General features: G+C 43.5%; 1 protein-coding gene across 3 annotated transcripts in view; it reads right to left on the bottom strand.

The window, feature by feature from the left end:
• DPYSL3 (dihydropyrimidinase like 3) overlaps positions 1–18,884 on the bottom strand; it is a 114,821-nt gene that overhangs the window by 35,523 nt on the left and 60,414 nt on the right. For all 3 annotated transcript variants that reach the window (XM_018050185.1, XM_018050187.1, XM_018050186.1), the window contains one exon: positions 3,674–3,762. In XM_018050185.1, coding sequence (XP_017905674.1) covers positions 3,674–3,762 — 89 coding nt within the window. The remainder of the gene's footprint in view (positions 1–3,673; positions 3,763–18,884) is intronic.

The raw sequence follows: 18,884 nt of genomic DNA, 5'->3' as shown, positions 1-18,884 counted from the left end.
ACAACTACCCTTAGCACAATGTAACCTCATAGACCAACGGTGTTCAGCTCACATCCTTGATATAAACATCCAGTTAATTCCAGGCAGACTTAAGGCTCATGAGGATCTCCATTATTATGAACCATCTCCTACCTTACAACACATGTACCCGCTGCCAGTGGCATGAACACTTTCTGCTTTTGTTTATACCCAGCCAAGAAAGACATTCTCTTGGGGTGGTAAGAGTCTTCCACTGGTTTGACAAAATGTAAGTTCTACAACTAAAATTAAGCTTTCCGACATCCCTAAGATTTCACTCTTACCACATCACCACTGGGCCATTCCAGAGTCACCACAATTCAAAACACACTGTGGAAAAAATGCAGCCTTGATGGTAATTCCATTCTAGTCCAGATACTGGCCAGTGTGTTCCCATTTCCCTCCCTCACTGATTCACCTCTCAGGGAACTGAGAACCAAGAGCAGGAAGAGTTGCCTCTTTTGGGTGTGTCTATGTAGGCACGTTTCTACCCACTTTTGACAACTGGTATAATACCTAGTCTCAAAGAGAAATGCTTTCCCCCACTTTTCTCCACTGAGCCAATCAAGGTCATATTAATCCTTGAAGGCTTAGCTTCCATCTCCCCTCCTTGGTCAAGTTTCTACTGACAGCCAGGTCTAGTACTGAAGAGTGTGGCTCTGCCCTGCATGTGGGTTCCCCTGGATTCACCATCGTGGCTCTGCTAATGCTCACTTTATGATTTAGGCCAAGTAACTTAACCTTACCATGTCTCAATTCCTTCATCTGTAAGACGTAATTTTTTAAAAAAGCCTTCTTTATAGGTCTATTGTATAGATTAAATGTTAATCTGTGTTAAGCCCATAGAACCCTGTAAAGCACATAAAAATTCAATAAATATCAGCTGTCATAAAGTTATAACATTATAGTTATAATGTTCTAATCTCACACAGTCCTCTTGTTCCTCTGGATCTCATCTATTCTACTAATTTAATGCATGATATTGATATTCGCTTCTCCGGTAGCTCAGTGGTAAAGAATCCACCTGCCAATGCTGGAGATGTGGGTTCCATCCCTGAATTGGGAAGATTCCCTGGAGGAGGAAATGGCAAACCACTCCAGTATTCTTGCCTGGGAAATCCCACGGACAGAGGAGCCTGGCGGGCTACAGTCCATGGGGTCATGAAGAGTTGGATATGACTGAGTGACTGGGGACACACAGACATTAATATTATTGGGTAACGTCATATGCTTTGTATGGACAGACATATCATTTCCCCTAAAAGACTGTCCGGCCCCTGGGGGAAGAGAGTTGATTTGGTTTCCAATGACATCCTCCATGGCACGTGACACAGTACAGGTCCATGGCCTGAGACAGCTGCTTTGCACACAGCAGGCACTCCATCAACCCTCACAGGCACACAACTCTGTAAAAACTGAAAGGAATTATTTCTGTTTCAAAGTCCTGTGGGTTAAGAAAGTTGCTGAAGATATATCAAATCATAGGATAAGATGAAAATCATGTTTATACACCCTTCTCTTCTCCACCAACACACACGTTGGATGGTTAAATTCCTTCCATAATGTCCTTGGCAAGTGGCCTTCCGGTCTATTTTAATAGTGAAGACAAAGAAGATTCAGTTGATATATTCAACTATGGTAGTAGATGCCTGAATCACTGCACAAAGAAGGATTCAGGGCCTGTGTTTAAGGGTCAACCACGAAAAGTTCCATGATCAATTAATGAGCTCTGGAATGAAGAAGAAGCATGAGGCACTGAATTTTTTTTTCTAACTCTGAAAATGTCTAAATGGGGGAACACATTTGCTCCAAAAAGAGCAGACTGCACATAATAATTTTTTAGTAAGAAAAAAATATAAAATTAATTGTGGCTTATATCTTGAAGAAAGTATTTTTTACCATCAGTTGACTTGTCTAATAACACCAATTTTCCCACTTCTATTATGAAAATGTATGCAAATCAGCAAAGCTACTAAGTATGAACATCTTCATTCTTGCATTTGTTCATTCATTCAATGAATTAATATGTTGATCTTTAGCAAATTATTTACTCTCTCCGTTCCTCTTTTTTCTCTATCCTCTGAAAAAGAAGGTAGTAAGAGTACTTACTTCATAGAATTGCTGGCAGATTAAATGAGATGAGACCTGTAAAACATTTATTCTAATGCCTGGCACACACTATGATATATACTCAATAAAAGGCAGCTCTTACAAAAGTCTCTATGTATCAAGTACTGGGTTAGATGCTGTAGATACATTGAAGAACCCAAAATAGTGCTTGCTCTCAAGGGGGCCTAATAGTGTCAGAATTGCTATGATTGATAAAATCATGGGGTATTTTAAAAACTTATCAAGGGACTTCCCTGGTGATCCAGTGGTTAAGATTTTGCCTTCCAATGCAGGTGGTGTGGGTTTAATCCCTCATTGGGGAGCTAAGATCCACATGCCTGAGAGCCAAAAAACCAAGACATAAAACAGAAGCAATACCATAACAAATTCAATACAGACTTTTAAAAATGGCCCACATTAAAAAAAAAAAATCTTAAAAAAAACTCATCAAAGGGAAAACTAGCCTAGATTTAGGGGCTGGTAAGGAATGTCCGCCCACAGAAAGGTTTATCTAAGCCAAGTTTTCAAAGATAAGTAAGTGATCTATAACCAGAATCTTAAAGCTAGCCAATGAAGCTGAATAAAATAAAAATAAAACTGTATGAGGCCAGGGATGGCTCATTTGGTGGGCTGGATACACTAGTTCTAAACTATGTCTTATCCGTGTGGGGAAGCAGCCTGCTTTATGTGATGAAAGGCTATGTATAGGTCAAATCCTTTTTAAAAGATCACTATGCAAGGAAGTTGCACGTAAAGGTTATCTGGCTATGCTACTTTCAAGCATCCAATAGCAAACCATTCTGTAAAGTAATTACACATCCCTAAAGTATCTACTGGGAAACCTGGCCTGACATGTTTGTCCCATCTGTGCATTGCCCAACCAAGTCCTACCTAAGTCAAGGTCCGGTTTAAATGCCGTCTCCACCTCAAAACCTTTGAAGTCCTTCCTAAGTCAAGGTTCAATTTAAATGCTCTCTTCACCTCAAAGCCTTCCTCTGAAAGGATTTCTCCATTCGTGCACTTCTAAATTACTTATTTTTACCTGAATTCTTTCGGTATTTATTATGGGGCTTCCATGGTAGCTCAGATAAAGAATGTGCCAGCATGCAGGAGACCTGGGTTCAATCCCTAGGTCAGGAAGATCCCCTAAAGAAGGGAATGGACCTATTATACTAGGCCTTATATTTTTAGGGTAATTGGTGGACTTTTTCAATGATCTTCAGGACAGTGGTCACATCAGCCACTTCTCCACAACACATAGAGCGCCCATCAGTGCAGCTTGCCCAAAGGGGCCTGTAGCATCATTTGGGTGACTGAATTCAGATCTGTCACTTCATCCATGCGCCCAAGTGAACTATGGCTAGTTTAAAATCCAATTTTAAAGGGATTATCCAGACTGAAGGGCTAAATGAAAGATTCATTTTTAAGGAGAAGGAGAAATGAAATACACAGAAGCGCTGGTCTACTAAGCAAAAGAAGCAAGTTGCTTTCTGAGTCTCTAGTGAAGAAAGTTCAAAAGATGAAGCAAAGGGTCCTATATACATACTTTATTAAGCCATCTTCCATGTAAATATCAGCATAAAAGGATTGATCATCGTTGACAATTCTGCCTCCCTTGATCAGAAGACGGTCGCTCTAGAAAAGAAGGAAAACAGGAGTCATTCTTACAGCTAGGATTTCAGAGAAGAGTGGTCTCCCAAGGTTCTCCCAAGTCCTTGTTTCAGAGGTCCTTGTTTCAGCAGGAACCACTGTCTTAAGACGCCTGTGAGTTCAGTGCACTCAGTATTTGAGTGGCTGTGTCTCTTGGGGATCCAATCTTTCTTGTTTAACCATAACTCAAATTATTCTGAGTTTCACTTCTTTCTTCTGCAACCTATCACAGCCACTTAGAAACATAGCTACTCTTTATATTATCTTTTTCCTGAAAGCACTAAATAACACTAAATAGGATGACATTTACCTCGGTGTCTAGCATCACGTCTGATGTTCTGTTGGCACTCAACAGTAAGTCGCAAAAATGGAACTTAGGGTCAGGCATACAATGAAATAGCCTTGAAAAGTCTTTATGATAGGGGGATCATGTTATGTTTAAAATTTGGGAGGCTTATATGTGCACACATATGCACACAAATTGTGGAATGTATAACTCAAGGAGGAGAAATTATGCGGGATTCATATATGAAGTGAGTACCCTCAGTATACTGAGTACACTACACTCAGTATTTCTCACGTTCTCTGAAATATATTTCTTTATTGCTTTTCGTATGAGAAAAGTCTTTTAAAAGTCATAACTAAATGAAAGCTGGGTAAGTGATCCAACTGGAAACAAAGCATAGACATTGCATGGTAATTAACAAAACACAAACATATATTTTATGTCTAAGTCAGGAGAGAAACAGATCATTGTCAGCTTTAGAGATCACAGATTTCATTAAATGAATGGAGCTTAGATCACAGCATGAAGGATGGACATAGCTTTGCTGGGTTCATGTGGGAGAAGAGAATTCTTAGGAGCCTGGCTGAGGGGAACTGCAGCCTGAAAAACAATGGCGGGCTGTAGTTTGTTACAAATTCAACATACAGAGTTCAACCACACTCATCCATCCATCCACTCATCCACTGATTGTTCACACATCCACTCACTCAGCAAATAGGTATCTAACCTTTTTTTATTAAATAGGTAGTAAGGATGTGGCAGGGAATGAGCCACACCAGGTCCCTGGCTTGATGGAACTTAACACAGAAGTCCGGCAATAAAGTCACCAGAATAAGCAAAACAATGTAAAATTGTGTCAAGCATCACAAATAAAGGGGAATGGGGCTTTTTTTTTGACCACCTTTGCTGTCACCCCTGTCCCCATTTTTTGGGCTTCCCAAGTGGTGCCAGTGGTAAAGAACCCACTTGCCACTGCAGGTTAGACCTAAGAGACACCAGTTGGATCCCTGGGTGGGGAAGAGTCCCTGGAGAAGCGAATGGCAACCCACTCCAGTATTCTCGGGGAATCCCATGGATAGAGGAGCCTGGCTGGTCACAGCCCATAGGGTCACACAGAGTCAGACACAACTGAAATGACTTAGCACAGCACGGCACAGGGCGTTTTAAAACAGAGGCTAGGAATGGAGGAGAACTGCAGACAGGGAACCGTGTGTGCAAAGGCCCTGCGGTGGGAGAAAAGTTGTGTTTCTTTGAAAACCTGAAATAGATCAGTGTGGAGGGAACTCAGGGATCAAGGAGGGACCTGATGAGGACAGGAGATGACACTGGTGAGACAGGGCTTTCAAAAGGGATCTAGGCTTTATGGAGGACACCCCACAAACAGGCTGACTTCTGGCTTCCGAAATCAAAGATTATGAACAGGGCCAGAAGATGAGAACTGAAGCTAGGGCTCCACTGGGGATGTAGCCAATTATTGCTGAGTCTCTCCTGCTTCCAAGGTATTGCGTGAGAAGAAGCAATTTCATCATGCTGTACTGTTGGGAGAAGGACTTTTTTTAAAGATACACATCAATGAGATGTTGAGAAAAAACTTACACATGTGGCAAAGAAAATGAACTAATGAGGTCAAATACAAACTCCCACCACACAGTCTCCAAGCCCCTCATGAGCTGCCCTCTGTCAGTATGTCCACCCTCGCTTCTATCACGTGTTTTATCAATGTGTGTGTGCGTGTTAGTCGCTCAGTCGTGTCCAACTCTTTGCGGCTCCATGGATTGTAGCCTGCCAGGCTCCAGGATTCTCTAGGCAAGAATACTGGAGTGGTTTGCCATGCCCTCCTCCAGGGGATCTTCCTGACCCAGGGATCATACCCTCATCTCTGGTGTCCCCCGAATTGGCAGGCGGATTCTTTACCACTAGCTCTGCATATACAGCGGCAAATCAAAGCATGTGCAGTTCTTGCCACCGAGGGCTCTCTGGCCACTAAGCCTTTGCAAAGCAGTTCTCTCTGCCGTCTCCCATGTTCACCTGCCATTGGCAACCATCCTCTCTTCCATTAAGCCTCAAAGGGTTTTTTCCCCAGGATGTAATACCTGACTTTCCAGCAAATTTTAGGTGTTCCCTCTGCAGCTGAAACAATGATATTATTCCACAAGAATTGGTTTACTGTTTAATGGTCTCCTGGCTACGCCACAAGCTCCTGTGGGCTTAGAACTATGTGTCTTTTGATCTTTTTAGCTCATTTCCTGGGGCCCATCTCTTGTTGTTCACTCACTAAGTTGTGTCTGACTCTTTGTGACCCTATCTTAGACAGCTGGGACCCATCTTAGACAGCTGTTAAACGCTGGTCAAATAAATGGATGAAGGGTGGGACATAGGAGGGTGTATTATATCAGAAGAATAGAAAGGCCGTCTGAGTCAGAAAATTATGTGAAATGGTCAGAAAATTGGGCTTTTAAGGAAAAACATTTTAATTGAAGGCTATTGTAATCTACTGTTCTAACAGTAATTGAAAAATTATATGAGGCACTCCTACAACTGTGCTTCCCAAACGAGGGTGCACATTAGAAAAATATAGATTTCCAGGTCCTGCTCTAGGTCAACAAATCTGTATTTGATAAGCTCTATAAATGGCTCTTAGGCAGCCATCAGCCAGCCCAGTACCAAGTCACACCCCAGACACAGTTTATGTGTCTGTGAAGGTGACAGAAGCTTCTCCAGCAGGAGTTGTACACTAACAATAATCTTGGTAACTTTAAGAGTTCCCTCTCACAGCTCAGTGCTTTTCTGATATTCTTTATCTTTCTAGCAAAGAGCTGAAATAAGCTGGTTGGGGGAAAGGAGCCAGTTACTGCCTAAACTAAGCCCTGTCATGAAATATGACCATCCTCTCCTGCTTGGGGACATCCAGTCCTGAGCCACTGGGGATCATCACTTTTTTCAGTAAGCATCAAATCTCAACAAGGGGGCAAAAGCTATCCCAGGCACCTTGTACATCAGAGGGGATAGGGAGAGGTGACCCAAGTGGAATTAACATCACTGAGATGGCATCATTCAAAACTGTTCAAATGTTATTGAAATAATTTTGACCTAATCATCAAAAATCTAAATGAGCACAAAATGAAGTGGAGGCCTTGCACAGGTTTCAGATATGGGGATAATAAAACCCCTGCTTTATTTAGTATAATATTATTATTTGTTTTTTATCATGGAGAGCAGAAGTATCAAAACCACAACTCACAGAACTCAAGCAAATGCTGTTCCTGGGGTCCTCAGCTTGTCCCCCAAACTTTTATTAAAGTGGTTAATGCATGTGTGCTAAGTCACTTCAGTTGTGTCTGACTCGTTGCAACCCTATGAACTGTAGCCCACCAGGCTCCTCTGTCCATGGGATTCTCCAGACAAGAATACTGGAGTGGGTTGCCAAACCCTTCTCCAGGGGATCTTCCTGACCTAGGGATCGAACCTGCATCTCTTATGTCTCCTGCATTGGCAAGCAGGAGCAAACCAATGTTTCTCATGCATTAACACCTATAAGGAATGATGGCCCTTCTTGAGCACATGGGAATAACCTGGAGGGTGTCTGGAACCCAAGATGAAGCTAATTAGAGACTGAAGCACCAAACGCTGTGGCTGCCTCAGGTACTGCATGGCCACCAGAACTCAATGCAGCCCACCCTTATAGCCCAGCCAGGTTCCAGGTGTGCCAGCTGCCAAGCTTGGGCTCCGTGGGGTTCTCCCAGTACTGGGAGAATCAGGCTGACTACCTAACCAGGTTTGTGATCTTGAGTTAGCACTTAACCTCTCAGCACCCCAGTTGTATTAGCTCACAGTGGTAATATTAATAACACCAGGCTCACCTCACAGGGTGGCTGCCAGCATGCAATAAATGGTATGAAGGGGGAAAAGTGTGTGTTTGTACAAGTATAAATAAAATATCTAACATGCTAACACGTAGTAAATACCTGCAAATATTAGTTCCGTTTATTCTACTCATTATTCACAGTACTTTAAATTTTAATAAAATGCTTTGAATTAAGAAACTTATGGGGGAGGGACTATTGTTCCCATTTTCTAAATGGAAGATCTACACAGAGAGATAGCTGACTTTCTCCTAGTGACAGAGTTGATTAGTTGCAGTTGGAAGCAAATCCAGGTCTTCCATCTCTTGGCTCCTGACTGCTTTCCACCTGAGGCTACTGCACCAATAATCCGTAAACCTTATGCCAAGTGGCTCTTTCTGACAGGCCTGTCCTCTCTGATACTGAATGTGACAGGTCCCGTGCAGGAACGCTTTCTTTGTGATAGGAAACTTCAGGAATCAAATCACTTGTAAGCCACTCCTTATAAAATCAGTGCATCAGACCTGTTCCTTATGGCCTAAAGGTGTTTGTGTGTATGTTTTTTGTTTTTTTTTTTAATTTCGGTGTATAGTTGCTTTACAATGTTGTATTAGTTTCTGCTATACAGCAAAGTAAATCAGCCATACATATACATACATCCTCTTTTTTTTTGGATTTTATTCCATTCCGGTTACCACAGAGCATTGCGTAGAGTTTCCTGTGCTATATAGTAGGTTCTCATTAGTTACCTATATTATGTACTGTGCTTAGTTGCTCAGTCGTGTCCAACTCTTTGCAACCCCATGGACTGTAGCCCACCAGGCTCCTCTGTCCATGGGATTCTCCGGGCAAGAATACTGGAGTGGGTTGCCATGCCGTTCTCTGGGGGGATCTTCCCAACCCAGGATCGAACCCAGGTCTCCTGCACTGCAGGCGGATTCTTTACTGTCTAAACCACCAGAGAAGCCCAAGAATACTGGAATGGGTTAGCCTATCCCTTCTCCAGGGGAACTTCTCAACCCAGGAATTGAACTGTGGGCTCCTGCATTGCAGGCAGATTCTTTACCAGCTGAGCTACCAGGGAAACCATCATCTATATTATACACAGCATCACTAGTGCATATATGTCAATCCCAATCTCCCAATTAATGCATTTTACAGAGACACCTGATTTACTATCCAGGATAGCAGAGGCCCTTGACATTTGATAAAGTCCAACTTTTTATGATTAGAAAAATCAACTATAAAAAATTAAGAGTTTGTGAGAAAAAAAGGAGAGAAGAGAGATAGAGAGAAAAAAGAAGAAGGAAGGGAGAAAGACAGTGGTGCAGAGGGAGGAAGGGGGAGAAAGAGATGGAAGGGAGGAGAAAGAAAACCCACAAGCAAATGCTGTTAACAATGGCCATGATTCCAACTAGACTAGAGAATGCAAGGACAGAATCTTGAACTCAAGCTGGCTGGGGATGCTGGCTCCCATTTCAGTATTCCTCACCTAGTATTCAACTTGAAGGACTTAAATTACCACCTCCATCTGAGCTAATATGAATATGTTTCCCAGAGAAACCAGAGCCCTCCATGGATTTCTTCCCAGGCAATAAAGTCAGCCCCAGAACAGTACTTAGGACACATCTGTTCTCTACTCTGCAGACATTCCAGCAGCTCAGAATAAAAACTCTAGTCAGAGGAAGAGAAAAAAAGAGAGGATATAAACTGGAGATGGAATCTTCTACAGTCAAATCTTTTATTACCTGTGTTCAAATCACAAAGCATAGACTCCGACCCTCAGTGGGGACTCAAGATCCTTTTAAGTCCAGATGAAGGCACAGGTGGTTATTTAAAATAAAATCCCATCTGGATAATTAGATTTGACTCCCTAAAAACACTCCCACTCTTAAGAATAAACAGGATGGATAGACTACACAGATGAAATCTTGTTGCTTTTCTTTCCTAAAGCAGCATCATTTAAAGAAGACAGAGTGAAGGCTTTCTAAGACAGTCCTGGTTGGCTCACTGTGGGATTCAGAAAAAGGTACTGACAAGGCTCCCAGGAGAGCAGCCTTCTCAACCCACCTCTGCTGTTGAATATGCAACCTTGGGTGAGGAGTTTGACTTCTCAAAGAAACACTACCTGTGTTTGGATGCGTGACTTCACCTCTCTAGGCTTCAGTTACCTCATCTGTGAAATGGGAGACAATGACCACTTTCTCTGAGGGTGCTGGTTAGGATGATGGTGAGTCTCTGCTTGGCAAGGTATGGATCTTAGTACATGGGAGTTGCTATCATGGTTATTCTTTCTTCCAATCATAATGGCTGCCGTACAGTGCCCCGCTCACACTCTAGAAGAACTGAACCAACACTCTGTTCATCAAAATCTAACAGGCCTTTCCATAAAGGGAATTCAGAGACGCCAGTCCCCAGCCAACCCCCAGCAACTGTTCTCAGCTCCTGCCACCAGCAGCCAAGGTCAGCCAAAACGTCTCTGTTTACACCCACCCGCAAAGGGCAGGTTCCCACGGCCCCTCCAGGTCATTCTTCCTTTGGAAATAAGGCTCCGTGAGCAGATAACAATCTTCATGCCCTCCTCCTTCAAGAATGCAGTGTGGGTGGCCGGGTCTGAAACCTGCCCCCATACTCGCTCTCCGTGCCCAATGCATGGATCAGTTTCCAGGCCCCTCAGTGACAAACATGCCATGGAGACAGAGAGACAGAGTGAGGCCAGGGAGAAAAGAAGACTTCCTGGAGGGCAATGCAGCCTCTTGGCTGAGTCTTTACTGAAGCTGGGGGCAGTTACACAGGGCTGGCTCTTCCAAAACTCTGAACTGCTACAGGTGAATCTCAAGAACATTCCTCCAGGACATCACTGGTGGTCCAGTGATTAAGAGTCTGCGATTCCAGAGCAGGGGACATGGGTTCAATCCCAGGTCAGGGAACCAAGATCCCACATGCCACATGGCATTGCAAAAAAAAAAAAAAAAAAAAAAACACCAAGAAAAAGAAATACCTCCTTTCTCTCATCAACCAAATATACTTATGACCAAGTGTGCACCATGGAAGCTAAGAGGGGGCATCCCCTTCAGAACATAGCCCACTACACACAATGCATAACGAACAGCAAGCACTGCTTTCACTTTCTTTAAAGCACTCGATTTGGCCCTGGAGGGCCAACCATAAGGTGGAAGAAGCAGTGGCCAAGGGCAGGATTAACCAGGGCAGGGTGGCGGCCCCGTCTTCTGTACCGGAACATCAAAGCCAGCTGTGAGCATTACTCCCCCTACAAGTCCATGTTCACCATTTTGAAGACATGGTTATCAAAGGGCCAGACAAGTGATGGGGCTGCCTGGGTCAGACTGGAGTGGCGGAATGAACTGTGGATGGCATCTTAATCCCAGCCCCCGATAACACTCTCCCAATCTTGAACAGGGTCCCAGACACAGATAAGCACGAGTGGAAAACCTGGCCAGGAACCAGAGGACGACAAGGGGAGGGATGACCCCGCGATGAACAGAAGGAGCCACAGAGTCATCCTACCCTCAAGCAGGAAGGTCAGCTGGGCTTGGGAAGCCCAAACCTCAGTTCCCACTGTGTATTTTCAAGACACTGGACAGATCCTGGTACAAACTGTACCGTTATTTACTTAATATTATCCTGAAATAAATGTATTTTGAAAGTAAACAGTGTCTCACTCCCATAAATTCTAAGCTAGTATCACTTACCAAAAATAGTAAACCTAGGAATGAACACAATAAAAACCTCATGAAATTTTGGCTACATTCTGCCGTCCTCAAAAGGATTTTGAAGGATGAGCTTCAGATCTGCGACCTCTGTTAAAAGGTAGATTACCCAGAGTTGGGGTGGCAGGGAGGGTGTTCAAGACAAATCAGCTCTACCTGAAGACTTTTCCCTTCATCTGCTCAGAAGGTGGGGAAAAGAATTAGAAAGGAGACAAAACTTCTCTCTATGTGGTTCAATGTTATTGAATGCCCTCTTTCAGAATCACCTAAAATGACGTGATATAACTGCAGGACCACCATCCCTGCTCTTGAAACAAGGAGCTACGTGGGTCACCATGGGTTGGTTTGTCAGAAGTAAGAGCAGTGCCCGAAGCAGAGTCACAGGGATGTGCCAGACACTGGGCAGCAGAGCAGAGGGAGGAGGGTACTGGGGATTAGGGAGGCTCCCTGGGTCAAAAGGTTAGGGAGGAGGGAGAGGGGCAGGGTAGAGTAAATCTGAAGTGAGGAGAAGCGTGCCTCATCAGAAAATAGGATGTGCCAAGTCTGGGCACAAGAGGAAAACGTGGTCCATCCTCAGCTGGGCTTAGGGGAGAGGAAAACAGAAAGGCTGCCGTCTGGATGGAAACCAGCCCTAATCGCAGTTCTCAGAGCCATCCAGAACTGCAGCAGTGACCAAGGGAGTCTGGAAGCCAAAGCTGTGTTGGCATCTCTGCTACTGACTCACTGTGTGATTTTAGGCAAGTGACTCAATGGATCCATCTCTGGGCCTCAGTATCTCCGGATGAGTGAAAGGTCCATTTGTATATTTGTAAAATACAGGTAACTGCCTACCTCCCAGGGCTACTGTGAGAATTAAATATGATGATGTAGTGTTGGGCACTTATAGAAAAGGCTCCATGAGCGGCAGGCATTACAAATATTTCTACTAATTTCTCTATTGTGCTACCACCTCTATTTTATTGCTCTGATTATGGACATGTCCAATTAAAGGCAAATCTAAATTGCAGTACAAATGTAAGGTTGCTACTACTATTAGATATAAAGCACCTGAGAAACACATTGCGTTGCTCAGGACAGAGATTGACAAAAAGTCAATAGTTTAGAGACTTAATTCCTGGCCAAGTTTGGTCTGGATTTATATGAGAGTTTTGTGTTTTGTTTGCTATTTGGGTTTTTTCCTGTTTGTTTCATTTGTGCGGCATTGTTCTTTGAGGCCTCAAATGCACGAGCTATGGAGGAAAGCTCCATATCCATATTGAGACTAGAAAACTGGGGTCCAGCTACGTTCAAACAGCAGACTGTGTCCCCTCGGCCAACAGCCTGTGCGAGAGCCAAATGCCTCGTTCATCAGAAAGGAGGGCCTGAAATTTCAACCAGGCCTTGATTCTAGGGATAAGCAGTTTTAATAATTCATTCCTGAAATGTACACTTGTGTGACTACTGGGTGTGAAGATGCTGCATTAGATGTGCGGAAGGGCAATTCTGATCAGAGCGGGTGAAGTGTAATTTGTAACCAGCATTTACTGAAAAGTTCCAACATGCCAGAAACTCTTACAAGCTTTATGTACATTTTGTTCACTTACTCCTCCGTGAAATGAATTATCTGCTCTTCTCCCCACTGAGTTGAACACACGGCATCCTGGGGCGGGGAGGAATGGCGCAGGGTCTGGTGTCACAGAACCAGTCACCGTGAACACCAAATATATCAATGCAAGAAACGCATTTCAGGGAGGAAACTGTAGAAATGGGTGGCGTCCTTGATACTTCGTATCAGGGCGATGCAAACAACGACTGGCTCTGGGTTTCACCTTTATCCCATGGGTCCTGGGGAGCTCAGGAAGGAGTTTGAGAAAATGAGTGAAATACAACCCCAGAGTTTGAAAGAAAATCTGACAGAATGAACATGCCGGAGATAAAGGAAGGAACTAGTTAGAAAGTAATAGCAAATGACAAGGGGGAAGAAAAGGAAGATCTTTATTGCTCAGGATGCCAGGACAGGGATGGAAGACTCAGAGTGGATTATTAAAGAGCGTTTAACAAAGGGATTATTTAACAAAGCATGGGCAGGCTTTAGGGAGATTAAATGGATGGGCAGCCCCCAGGCCCAATGAGGCCAGAGGAGTGATCACCGGAGTCAAAGTGGGGGCAGATATAAGGAGAGGGCGCTGCCAGGAGATGTGACCTGCAGCAGGGGCACACCGCCACTCCACAGTAACCCAGCAGCATGGAGTCAGGGCGAAATACCCTGACTTCACTGTCCACCCTCCCTCAACACCAAGTGGCACCACGTGAACTAAATCCAACCCGGAGCCCAAGGGCAAAGGACCTACTGGTGCAGACCAGACAGGTCCAGGGCATGGAGCAAGACAGACAATCCGGGAGAGGCAGCTGGAGAGGCAGACAGAAAACATCCAGTCCAGCCCCTGAACAGCCAACCATGGGACACGATTTAATAAACTGAACACAGTCACACTGTGGATTATGATGCAGATACTTTTAAACAGGTTAAATTTAATCCTGAACTGAAGCAATATCTAACATTAGTACATTTCAATGTGTGAAATACGATACTGTTCTTGCAAAAGCAAACAAATATACTACATGTAAATATGTTTATTACATTTCTATGTGAGCAGCAGAAAGGTCTGGAGGGATGCACATCAAATCTTCGACATTAGGAATCAAGAGACAGGGAGTCAAAGGGCGGAGGTAGAGAAACGTTTTTTCTCTCTTTTTCCTCTATTTATACATTATTTCACTAGTTGCACAATACATATGTCATTTTATAACTTTCAAAAGTGATTTAATACAGAAAATTATACAAAAGAAAAGAGAACAAGGAGTTTGCTGTGCTCCAGGTGACAGGAAGAGCATCGTTCAGAACACATATGGTACACTTAGGAGAAAAGCTGGAATCTGCTTAGCAGGGAAGGGTAATAGAAAGTGATGCGCCACTATTTACAGCAGCCAGGAAGCAACCTAAATGCCCACTGACAGACAAATGGATAAGGAAGATGTGGTATGTATATATACAACGGAACAACATTCAGTTATCAAAAAGAATGAAATAATGCCATTTGCAACATCATGGATGGACTTAGAGACTGTCATACTAACTGAAGTAAAGGCAGAGAAAGACAAACACCATATGATATCACTCATATGTGGAATCTAGAAAAATGACATAAATGAACTTATTTACAAAACAGACACAGACTCACAGACATAGAGAACAAGCTCATTGTTACGAAAAGAGAAAGGGATGGGGGACAGATAAACTAGGAGTTTGGGATTAGCAGATACAAACTACTATATATACAGTAGATAAACAACAAGGTCTTAATGGACAACACAGGGAACTATACTCAATATCTTGTAATAAACTATAATGGAAAATAATCTGAAAAATAATATATATCTATATGTATGTGTGTGTGTGTGTGTGTGTGTGTGTGTGTATGCGGGTGTGTCTGAATCACTTTACTGATACCTACAACTAACACAACATTGTAAATTAACTACATTTTGATAGGCAGACAGATAAACAAATAGGAAGTGATGTGCCAAAGGTGAAGGACACATCAAGGCAAGTTCGTTAGAAAGAACCAATTAGTAAAAATGGAGAGCTGAAAGGAGAGTCATGAAGTTGGGGTGCAAGAACATGAAGAGTAATTTTGAGGCGCTGTCAGTCACACACCAAATAGGTAGGAAAAGGGACCTGAGATTTAAGAGACTGGTCAGCTGATGGCTGGAATTGAGTTAACTCCACACTGAGATGGCTATACGAACTGAATGGGAATGAAGGGCAGTCCAGGCTCCTGAAATGGGAGTCAGGACCTGGATTCTGGCCCCAGCTCTGCGACTCTGAGCAAAGCACTTAGCCTCTCGGGGCTGCTGTCCGCTGAATGGGACCCATTTCCCTCTTTTAGAGCAGTTCTCTCTCCACTTTGATCACGGGCATCTGGCAGCCGGCTTTGACTGGGTCTTTGGACTGACAGGGAAGCCTAGTGAATCCCCACCCTATTGCTTCTCAGAAACAAAAACCTCTTTCAGTAAAGCTGAAAGCCAGCCAAAATGCAGTTCCAAGAGGAGCAATCATGCTTGGGTCTTGGAATGTGTGAGCAGCACCTGCAAATGACAGGCAATTGTTCCCCATCTATTTGTGGAGGCTACGGGGATTCTCCTCCAAGTCTGACCCTGTACTTCTAAAACTGGAGGGGGCTGCCTGGTGATTGGGTTGCAAGCACACAACCACTGGCTTCTGCAGCTTTGTAAAACTGGCCCGAGGCGGATGTGTCAAGAACGTACAGCTACCGCGTTGTAGCTCACACCACGCTGCCGTGGAAAGGGCCCTTGGAGAGAGAGTGTGGGAGGGAGGAGTTGTTTCAAAAAGCTGAGATGCTCCCAGTTTGCTCTGTCGTGAAGTCCAGGTGGTGAGTCAGTGCCAGGGCAGCTCAATGGAACGATGAAAATGAGAAGAGCTTTGGAGTCACAGCCCTGGCTGTAAAATGAGGGGAATGATATCTGTCCCAAAGGACTAAGGTCAGAAGTCTAGCCCAAATCCCAGTGCATAGTAGGTGCTCAAGAAATGCATGTTTCTTTAAAAGATGAACTCAGATCTCAGGTCAATGTCTCTCAGCTGGATGACTACCCACTTTTGTCTCTATCTTTGAAAAGTAGCCTGACTTTCCACCTCTTTTTAGTTAACATATATGTCTTAACTACCTTCCTATCAGAACGCAAACACACTTCCTTAGAAGTGTGGGAAACCAGGGGGATGAGGCACTTTCTCTTTTTTCCTGGCTCTTTCTTGACACAAGAAGATGACAATGGTGATGACTGACTCTCTGGGTCGGGCCTTCTGACTGCCTAGGAACCTGCAAACCCACAGATCTGCTTTCATTTGATCAATAGGAGGTTAAGCACTATTTTTGACTCTTTGACTATTTTTGAAGCCCCAAACTTCTCCAAGTTCTATTGACAGAGAAAACTGCAGACACTCCTGAAAACAAAGACTTCAAGAGATCAGGCAGACCTTGAATGAAATGAAACTTTGAAATAAATACACAGGCACCACTTGAGGCACCACTTGAAAATGACCAGAACTCAAAAATGAGATGAGTAGGCAGTTAATACTATAAAAAAAGGATTCTTCACCTTCAAGGTAGATCCAAGGCTCACCCAAAAGGAACCTCCTGGAATATACTCAAGACTGCTTTCTATTTGGAAATGCCATGCTGACATTACCAGAACTGATTCTCTGTGCCTGGGGGGCCACCAACTTCATCCCTACCTGCGAAGCCATGAGTTACAAGCTTCTCTTCCCAGTGGTCACTAGCTCACATTCTGTGATTCTAACACCAGAGAACAGCCTTCTTTGGAATAGTTCCACACTAGTCCATTCTTCTATGACATGTCTCTGCTCAGGAATGTTTCCAAAAGTGCCTGGGCTGCTGAACTTTACAGTTGCAGGTATCTTCTGCATACTAGAGTAAGAGGTACATTGTGACATGTATTAAATTGTGTCTAAAAAGTAGCGTAAGTTACAACTTTTGTGAGTCTTTACAAGTCATCTCAGAAGCAGCAGGTTTTCATCTATGTTAGGACTTGCGTCCATTATCCCAAGTCTTTTCATCTTTCATTGATCACTTCATATACTTGAGATTAGACCATGAGACAGATAGTTATAGCTGTTTTTTTTTTAATTTTTAATTCTTTAATTGAAGTATAATTGATTCAAAATATTGAGTTAGTTTTGGGCATGCAGCATAAGTGATTCACTTTGCTACACAGCAGAAAACAACACAATATAACGCGCAACTATACACAAATAAAAGTTTTTTTAAAAGATGTGGTACATTTATTCAACGGAATATTAGTCAGCCTTAAAGAAATGAAATATTGTCATTTGGAGCAACATGGATAGACCTAGAAAATATTATGCTTAGTGAAATAAGTCAGAGAAAGATAAATATTAGATGATATCACTTACAGAACCTAAAAAATAATACAAATGCATCTATATAAAAACAAGCAGATTCACAGACATAGTTGTCTTCTGAGAACCCTGTTTCCTGGACACCTGTCCTCCCCAGACTGCTTACTGAGGAAAAGCACACGAGTTTAAGGTAAAGGAACAGTGTGCCTTTTCATTCATCCATTTATTTATCCATTCATTCCTTCATGTAATGTTTGTAAATGCCTCCCATTCACAATACTAGGGACATACGAGTGACCAAAATTAAATCCCTGACATTACAACTGCAGCAGTTGAAACAGCAAAGATTAAGTCAGCTACTAACCAAGTAGTGTAATTTCAACAGTGATAAGTGACATTTAGAAAGAAGGTGGTGGGGATGGTGGAGGCTTGGAATGGTCTGGGACTGCTTCTGACTAGGTTTTCAAGAAAAGGCACATCTAAGAAGCTGTCTGCGGAACTGAGCTTCACATATAAAGACTCCTAGAAAAGACTGCTCCCCTCTCCAAGGGTGCAAAGAGTTCAGGAGCTCTGAGCTGCACATGTTAGGTGAGGGTGAGAGAGAGAGAGAGGAAGGGAAAGATGGCTGATGCCAAGACCCCAGAGGCAGTGGAGATAGTAGGGGCCAGTCCGCGTGGAACCTTGAGCGCCATCATCTGGGTGCTATTCCAAGCGCAACAGTTTGTTTTGGCTATGCTGGGTTACGTGGGATTAGCTGCTCTGAGGCACCGGGGATCTTAATTCCCTGACCAGGAATCGAACCCATGTCCCCTGCACTGGAAGTCAAATTCTTAACCACTGGACCACCAGGGAAGTCTCCGAAACAAATTTTTGACCTGGAGAGTGACTTGATCTGATTTATAATTTAAAGGATCACTTCGCTCATGCACTGAGACCAGTGGGGGGTTCCAGCAGTAAGGTGATGGAAGCTCTAGCAAGGTGGTGGTGGCAGGGATGAAAAAATGGGGAAAAGTGGCTGGATCAAGAGTCTCTTTGAAAGATAGAGCCCAATAAGTTACACAGCGGGTATATAGCTGGGCTGGGCCTTATCCCCAGGATCTGCTGTAAGCAAAGCCCAGCCATCTCTCAACTTGCTTGTATCTTCTTACTGATAAAGTCCAAGTAGGTTTGAAAGTGTTAGTCGCTCAGTCATGTCCAACTTTTTGCGACCCCATGGACTGTAGCCCGCCAGGCTCCTCTGTCTGTAGGATTCTCTAGGCAAGAATACTGGAGTGGGTTGCCATTCCCTTCTCCAGGAGATCTTCTCGATC

The sequence above is a fragment of the Capra hircus genome, chromosome 7 (genome assembly GCF_001704415.2).
Source record: "Capra hircus breed San Clemente chromosome 7, ASM170441v1, whole genome shotgun sequence".
NCBI classification, from domain to species: domain Eukaryota; kingdom Metazoa; phylum Chordata; class Mammalia; order Artiodactyla; family Bovidae; genus Capra; species Capra hircus.
The sequence above is the reverse complement of the archived record's forward strand: the minus strand, read 5'-3'. Positions and strand labels throughout refer to the sequence as shown.